Raw genomic sequence first — 8,265 nt, forward strand, 5'->3', positions numbered from 1 at the left:
CCCGCCACTCACTTCGGACAAGGAGGTTCACTTCGGACACAGGAGTTCACCTCACTTCATCTCAGAGAGGACTGATCCAGGTCGGTCTAGTTACCAACCAAAAATCGCCTCCTCAATTGGCGCCGTCTGTGGGAACGAGACTACTATTGCTAAAATGAGATCCACGCGCTCCAGAAGTGGTCGAGTTCCCTCAACTGGGGCTGGGCAGACCTCGGGAGCCCAGCAAGATCGCATCTCTGAAGAGCAAGGGTCCCCAAGGACCCAGCCTAACAACGAGGAGGCCATCGCCAAGATGGCCGAGTTCGTATCACACAACCCAACCATTTTTGAGGAGCTAGGAAGGTACCTCAAAAGACAGGGGAAAGAAAAGGCCGAGTCTTCCAAGAGGAGGCCGACGAAGTCCCCTGAGGCACCTTCAGGTGAAGACTCCGATGAGGGGCGTCTCTCTCGGAGTACCTCCAGGCGTGCCTCCTCCAAGACGACTTCTAAGCTAGCCTCCATCTCCCGGGCGTTTTCCCGGGGACTGCTAGGGAAGCGAGCTGAGGGCCTACCTCGGCGCCCCGGGGGCCTGGCTTCGGACTACATGAGGGCTCCGCCCTTTACGGATGACATCAATGGGGAAAGGGTGCCCCCGAATTTCAAGCTCCCAAACTTGCCCACCTATGACGGCCGAGGTGACCCCGAGGATCACCTCCGCGCCTTCATCTCCGCATTCCGACTCTACTGTGTCCCCGACGCCGTGATTTGTCGGGCTTTCCCCATTTTCCTACATGGGACTGCCCGGAAGTGGTTCTGGAGTTTGGAACCGGGGAGCATTTTCTCCCTGGATGAGCTGATAGACCGGTTCATCCACCGCTTCGTGTCGTCTCGACCAATCACGAAGACTTCAGCTTATCTCTTGAACCTTCAACAGGGTCAGGGCGAGTCTCTTCGCTCGTATGCTCAGAGGTTCAACGAGGAGAATGTGCAAATACCTGATCAGAATGAGCAGGTAACTCTCGCGGCCTTTACCAACGGGTTGGTGGCCGGACTCTTCAACACCGAAATTCATCGGGATTACCCCCGTACACTTCACGAACTCTGGGAAAGAGTGGATCAGGGAATCCGAAGTGAAGATGTGAATCGCATGAAGCGAGAATCCCAAGCATCTCGTACGGGGCCAGATCCCCGGAGGAGAGACATCGGCCGAGGTGAACCCGGCCCAAGTGGCACTTCAACCCAACTCCGGGACCGCCGGAGTATTTTCGATCGAATAGTGAAAGGAAGATCGTCCACCTCGGACGCTGAGCTGACACCGCTCAATTCCAACCTGGAGACTTGGTTCTGAGGAAAAATTCAGTCAGCCGAGCTGAGCCGCAGGGGAAAATATGCCCGAAATGGGAAGGCCCTTACCGAGTTGTGGAATCTGACCCTAAAGGGTATTGTAAGCTGAGTTACCGAGATGGCTCATTAGTGCCGAGATCTTGGCACGGGTAGTGAGGATGGTCATTTTGCCCCGGACAGTCCTAGGCCTTACTCAGTGGCACCTCCCGCAGGGCCACCTCGGCCTTACTCAGGGCACCTCCCGAAGGGCCACCTCGGCCTTCCTCAGCGGCACCTCCCGCAGGGCCACTTAGACCTTACTCAGTGGCAGGCCTTCCTCAGTGGCACCTCCCGAAGAGCCACCTCGGCCTTCCTCAGCGGCACCTCCCGAAGGGTCACCTCGGCCTTACTCAGCGGCACCTCCCGAAGGGCCACTTAGGCCTTACTCAGGGCACCTCCCGAAGGGCCACCTCGACCTTCCTCAGCGGCACCTCCCGCAGGGCCACTTAGGCCTTACTCAGTGGCAGGCCTTCCTCAGTGGCACCTCCCGAAGAGCCACCTCGGCCTTCCTCAGCGGCACCTCCCGAAGGACCACCTCGGCCTTACTCAGTGGCACCTCCCGAAGGGCCACCTCGGCCCATTATAAATCAAGGTGGTATCTGCCCGTTTTACCACCTCGGCCTTACTCAGTGGCACCTCCCGAAGAGCCACCTCGGCCCATTATAAATCAAGGTGGTATCTGCCCGTTTTACTACCTCGGCTAACGACCTGAGAACAATAGGGTTATTACGCTATCAAAAAATAAGGGTGACAAACAAGGGATGAAGTCAAAGCAAAGCAAGAAATTAAAGAGTTGAGATGAGAAGAAATAGACTTTCATTCAACAGAAGTGTTACAAAAAATACAAGGCCGAGGTCAGAGTGCTACTAAACACTCTTCACCTCGGCCACCCCTTTAGAGCCTACGAGCCTACATCCCGGTATCGGCTCCAATCCCGGTCTTGGCTCCCTCCTGGGCATCTTTCTCTTCGGTCTCCTTTCCGCCGGGGTGAACTTCATCTCCAGGCTCTTTGCCGACGTCCCCTTCGGCTTCGCCCCCTCCGGTTTCGTCTCCCTCGGCATCCTCTCTTCCAGTTTCTTCCTCTTCAACCTCCTCGAACACTTCGTCGAGTTCGGACAGTCATTTGTTGAACTCGGCCAGGACCTCGGCCAGGTTCCTTCCAGCTTGGAGGCCCTCAGCCATCCGGTCGCACAACTCCTTGGAGTCCTCGTTGTAACTGACACTCTCTGCACGAAACGTCCCACTACTTCACGACGTGACGGTTACGTGCCGACTCACTCTCCAGGTCCCTTCAACTGACATGCCCACGTGTCACGTCCCCGCACCTTCCGGAGCAGGCTTGGGACACCGACTCTTCACGACTTCGGCAGAAGGAAGTCTCGGTACCTCCCTGGCCCGAAGCTCCCGAGGCTTGGGGGGCTTATTGAGGATGCTCACCTCGGACACGCGGGTGTCCGAGGTGAACACAAGTCTCGTCCCTCACCGGAGCTCATCCCTGTCTTGAGCACAACCCCAGAGCTCGGCTTCATCCCTAGTCCACCGTGTAGGTGACCTCGGCACATCCACCTCGGCTGCACGCTGATGATGTCAACCCACATGACATCATCCAGGACCAGCACTTTATCTGAAAAGCACTGGAGGCACTTAATGGCACCTGCACCATATCCTCCGTCATCACTCCCAGGCGGCTACAGTGTCAGAGTCAGACCTCCTGACAGGAGACAGAGCCGTAATGCCAGAGAGTGGGTCCCGCTAGCATGAGCCTTCCGTCTTGACCACCTCTCTTCTATAAATACCTCACTCACACTCCCAACAAGTAAGCATACACTGTTCATTAACTCATTTTCATTATTTTCGTTCTCATACTAACTTGATCGTCGGAGTGATACCAGGGGAGAAGCCCCGCCACTCACTTCGGACAAGGAGGTTCACTTCGGACACAGGAGTTCACCTCACTTCATCTCAGAGAGGACTGATCCAGGTCGGTCTAGTTACCAACCAAAAATCGCCTCTTCAGATTGGATTTCAAATTTCACTGCAATGGAATTCGAAAAAATCAAAATATGATATTCTGTGAAACAATTTGGCAGTGGATATTAAAAGTATATTACTGAATTACTGATTATCGGACGAGTTATCGAAACTTTTATAATATAATAATGTTATATATGTGTGTTTGTTTGTACGTATGTATATTAGTTATATATATATATATTACTAAATATAAGAGTAAATCTTAATCCTATTACTGGATACTAACTAGCTAATTTAAATATAAGTATACCTGGAAGTCAAATTTTGATGGAAGTTGACACATAGAAATTTAGCTTGACAATTAGATTTTGAATAAATGTTTTATTTCAATGTTGTTTAAGAATTGAGATTATGAGCCAGGACTTCGGATTATAAACCTTATTATTATTTTGGGATCCATTGATGAAACTAAAGGCCGGGCGGTAATCAAATATTGCTCTTAAAAATTCGATTCTCAGCCTATCGAAATTCAGGGGCCGATGCGCGGTTGTGCGCGGAGGATGAGAGCGAGCGCTCCTTGTCTTCATCAGATTGTGGAATCATGTACCGTTTCGGTTGGGCTCACCTCACCGGACCAAAATGATGGATGCAACGTTTTTCCACGACAACGAGTTCTACCTAACTAGGAATCAAAATTATCAGTTGTTCTCCTGTCTTTCTGCTGAGCGCCATCATATTTTGTTTGTTAAATCAAAGTTCCATTTCCAGCGGTGCCTTGAGTTTCTGAAGACGTAACGAGGTATGATTACATTATAGTTATTATGATTGACATTTGATAAAAACCCATTAAGAAGAAGAAGAAGACTAATCCCCAGTTGGCGACGAAGCCACGCCACCAAACCCCAGTGAGTTAGGACGACTCACTACAAAATAATAATCGCAATAAAGTAATCAGCTTTAGCTTCAGCTGATCCAGTTGGGTCCCAGAGGGGACCAAAATAATAATAGAGCTTTACAGGTTGGCAATTAAGTCGGTGAGCAAATGGGAGGTTAAACTGGAGCATCACGGGAGCCTTATCTAATCTAAGCTATCAAAATGGCTAACATCCATCTATCAATCTTGGACCAGAGAAGCATCAACACATTGGGCTTTAAAGCCTTCGACGCTCTACTTGGGCCTATTATTATGGACTGGTCATGGCAGGAGGAGACATGACATGACATGACGGATTAGCAGTAAGTGTTATTCTCTTAGCAAAATTAAGGATCAACCTTTCTTTTTCTTCTTACCGAGAAAATTTTTATTATTGCCAGGCCTTAGAGAGCTTGGCCATCGAGATAGATGGTCCAGTATTGAAGACCAAAAAACAAGAAGGGATTGGCGGCATTGAAAACTGATGCAGAACGCAGCATTAGAATGAAGCGGTTCAAATCTTTGTGATAGAAATTATAGAATCATAGAATGAGAAAGGAAATGCTGCAATATTACCTCACTAGAAGAAAATGCAATAAATTATGGTAACGCAAAAGCAAGCAGCAGACGAGCACTTTAAAAAAAAAAACAAAAAACAAAAAAGTAGTAGAGGTAATTAGTACATCTGGGACTAGTAAAACACGCGACTCGATCAAAGACGAGACTAGATTGTAGAATTACTAAATCTTTGAATCCAGGGCCATGATAGTGCTGAGGTTCATGGGAGTCATGTATTTGTCGGATCCAGTGATGATGGTTTGGACAATAATCTTATTTGCCCGCTCCGTTGGGTGAAAAGGATCCCAAAACGCATACACATTTCTGTCCGGGCATAGATTTGATGCGGCAGTGCAGAGTCCAACTCCATTGAATGCTCCTTGTCCACAACATGCTACCTTAGACGTGACAAAACCTGTTACAGTTTTCCAACCAGAAAATTTTATTGTCAGCATGCAGTATTAGAAATTTATATAGATATATATTGTAAAGACCCTTTTGATCGCTGCCCTGACTTCATTCAAAGGCTTCTTGTAAGAGGCAGGAGGCATGCAAGGAATTGGTTTATCATATTAGTGCTAGTTTAGAACAAACCAAAAGCCCGGGGACTGGTGATGAAGTCATACTGCATTTGCATTGCATTGACGGCGACAAACACGTTTGATCCCAGATCTTGGTTGAGACCTTGAATCATTTGAATGAGGAGCGGGTTGAAGATGGCAGCTGCTTGTTGAGGCTCCTCTGCACATTCCCCATTTCTACTCCTTGTAGCCAGTTCCCCTGGAACGCAACCTATGGGTCCAGTTCCTGTCACCAGCACCCTTCTTGCTCCTAATTCGTACAGTCTCTGCACAATTTTTTTTTTTTTGAGGGAGCAATGAAAAAGCCAAGTAATTAATTTGATGATGACCAAATATTAACTAGAATTATATACTGTTATGAGTTACACAGGTTGACACGTAATACCAAATGCACCAGAAGTCAGCGCGCGATGCATTATCCATTTACCATTTTGTCATGTCCGATTATTGAAAACAAGCCTTGGCTAAAAATCTGTGTTGTCTGATTAGTTTTGCTAAGTTCCGTCTGGCGGTGGAAGAATGCAGACAGCGCCAGGGAAAAAAAAAAGATTATAAATTACCAGTAGAATTTTGCGGTATTCGGAGATGAGGAAAACGGAATAATCTTGGATGTTGTATTGAAGTCTTCTGGCAGACAATGGCGTCAGAAAATAGTTATTAACGTAGTCGTTCCCACCAAGTGTGATGAGAACCAGCGCTTGGTTCACCCGCTGCTCTGCCTGGTCCGCCCCAATTAGTGCACCAAGTCGCTGCTGGTACCGAGCGAACAACTCCAATTGCTGGGCAATTCTTATTATGTTTGCCTAATGCCCAAATCCACAAAAACCAATTAAACCCCAAAAATTACATATGGCTGTGGAAGAAAAGCCTGTGTCTTTCGCGAAAGCAAATAAATATGGGGCTGTGTGTATATGCTACTAACTGGACACGTAAAGCAAGAAGGATTATGACTTCAGTGGTACTGGTACGTAATTGCATTAAAAATCCAACCAACTCAGATATCCCAAAGGTGAAAAGTACACAACCAAAGCTACCTGGGAAAGTGGGGAACAAAACAAAGGATATCGTATACTAGTACAGTTGAAGTTGGTTGGTTTTTTTTTTTTTTTTCCCTTTCCCCCATTTTTACAGCTGATCAACAGCTCGGTGAAAATGGCAGTGCATGATCGAAGATCAGAACTTACAAATTGAATCCCTGTATCGTTAAGGATTCCGATTCCAGCAGAAGCGAAATTTGCACCTACTAACAGCTTCTCTCCGTTGAGCTCAGGACTCAAGTACGGCAAGGTTGACTCAGCCCCAAGCGCTTGGCCTATGTTCATGAATTGATGCAAAATATCATCGGGTCCAGCAAACGAACAGTCACGGAAAATGCAAATAAAATGAGGGAATATTGATTGCATGGTACATATAACGAACTTACTAATAAGATCAGGGATGTTGTAGCCATTGGAAAATCGGCCAGTGGGGCGATGAGTTGGGTAGTCAATGCCATAGGGTGGAGAATCCGCCCGCGCCGTGGTGAGTAAATAGTTGTTGTTACCATTGTCCACCAGTGAATCACCAAACACAAAGAAAGCACGAGCAGCCTCAGCCTGAGGCAGTAACAAGACCACTGCTACAACAATGGCCGCAGAGCTAGCAACAATATTAGCAGAAACTTGGCTGAGCATTTCTGCAAAATATATAATTTGTATATGATACTAGAATGCGGGCCTGGGTATTCTTCAAAACCAAAACTCTCTCTCAAATCTTTGGAGCCTTAAAGACTCTTTAACAAGTTCATGGAAAGATGAGAAGAAAGTAGCTTGCTAGGGATGGTTTTATACACTGGTTTTGCATTTGCAAACCAAATCAGATTAGTTTGTTGAAACCCCAATAAATGGCCGGTCTCTTCTAGTGGCATGTGAACGAGTAAAACTGGGGCCGACTAAACAAAGGGCACGGTCCAGCCTAAAATACCAGGACTTGTATAAAGATAAGGTGCTGAAGCAAACAAGTTGCTATTTGCTACTACGTAGCTTTTCTAGTTGCTAGTAAATATTACTCGTCATTGCTTCTTTCGTTAAATTCGACAAGATGCATTTCACATATATACTAGCTACTGTAAATTCCTCGGCCTGCAATATTCCGCCAACCTCCTCTTTAGTTGGTAATTCTCATGCATAAATTCAGGGGATGTGGTATCTTGTTCCTTTTCTGGTGTATATATATATATGTATATATATATTACCTTCCTGGATATAAATATAATTTGGAAGGTGACAGCAGCAGCAATCAAAGCAGCCGTTATGTCTTATACGTTCCAAACCAAAGCTGCTCAAACACAATCGATATCTTTACCAGCCGTGGGGGCCGGGTAGCTAGCAATGCTTTGCTTTAACATGTGGCTCTGTGCAATATATATATATATATATATATGAGCTAAATTTGCTGGAGATGGTGTTTTTGCACACACACACACACACACACGGTCTTCTTCAACTTCACTGAAATGAGAAATCACCGAGTTCCATTAATTCTTGAGTCTGCAGAACGTAACGGACGTTGAATACAGTCGAACACGGAAGCAAGAAGAAAGACGCGGATACATACGACTCTTTCTTTTAGGACTTGGAAGTACGTACATAATAAACGCAAACCATGATCTCCTGTTTGCTGTGCTGAAGAATTTACCGATTTGTTTTTTCTTTTTTAGTGGTCTCTCTAACTTATTATAGAATTTAGACATACATATTAATGAATGTTCATTGAGTATCTATTTTTTTTTTTTAAAAAAAAATTTCTTTTATAATATTAATCACATTACTACAAATTTAGTCCACTTTGCAGCTGCAACTAAATTGGTTATGCCCCAATCCATCAATGCAAAGGATA

General features: G+C 46.3%; 1 protein-coding gene across 1 annotated transcript; it reads right to left on the bottom strand.

Moving 5' to 3' along the window:
- Positions 1–4,799: 4,799 nt before the first annotated feature.
- LOC113714214 (GDSL esterase/lipase At4g28780) lies at positions 4,800–7,188 on the bottom strand. Its single transcript, XM_027238008.2, has 5 exons — positions 6,812–7,188; positions 6,573–6,700; positions 5,949–6,191; positions 5,402–5,654; positions 4,800–5,222 (listed from the first exon to the last, which is right to left on the bottom strand). Exons 1-5 carry the CDS (start codon positions 7,059–7,061, stop codon positions 4,990–4,992), a joined length of 1,107 nt encoding a protein of 368 aa, XP_027093809.2. The 5' UTR covers positions 7,062–7,188; the 3' UTR covers positions 4,800–4,989.
- Positions 7,189–8,265: the final 1,077 nt, after the last annotated feature.

Source organism: Coffea arabica, chromosome 1c (assembly GCF_036785885.1).
Source record: "Coffea arabica cultivar ET-39 chromosome 1c, Coffea Arabica ET-39 HiFi, whole genome shotgun sequence".
Lineage (NCBI taxonomy): Eukaryota > Viridiplantae > Streptophyta > Magnoliopsida > Gentianales > Rubiaceae > Coffea > Coffea arabica.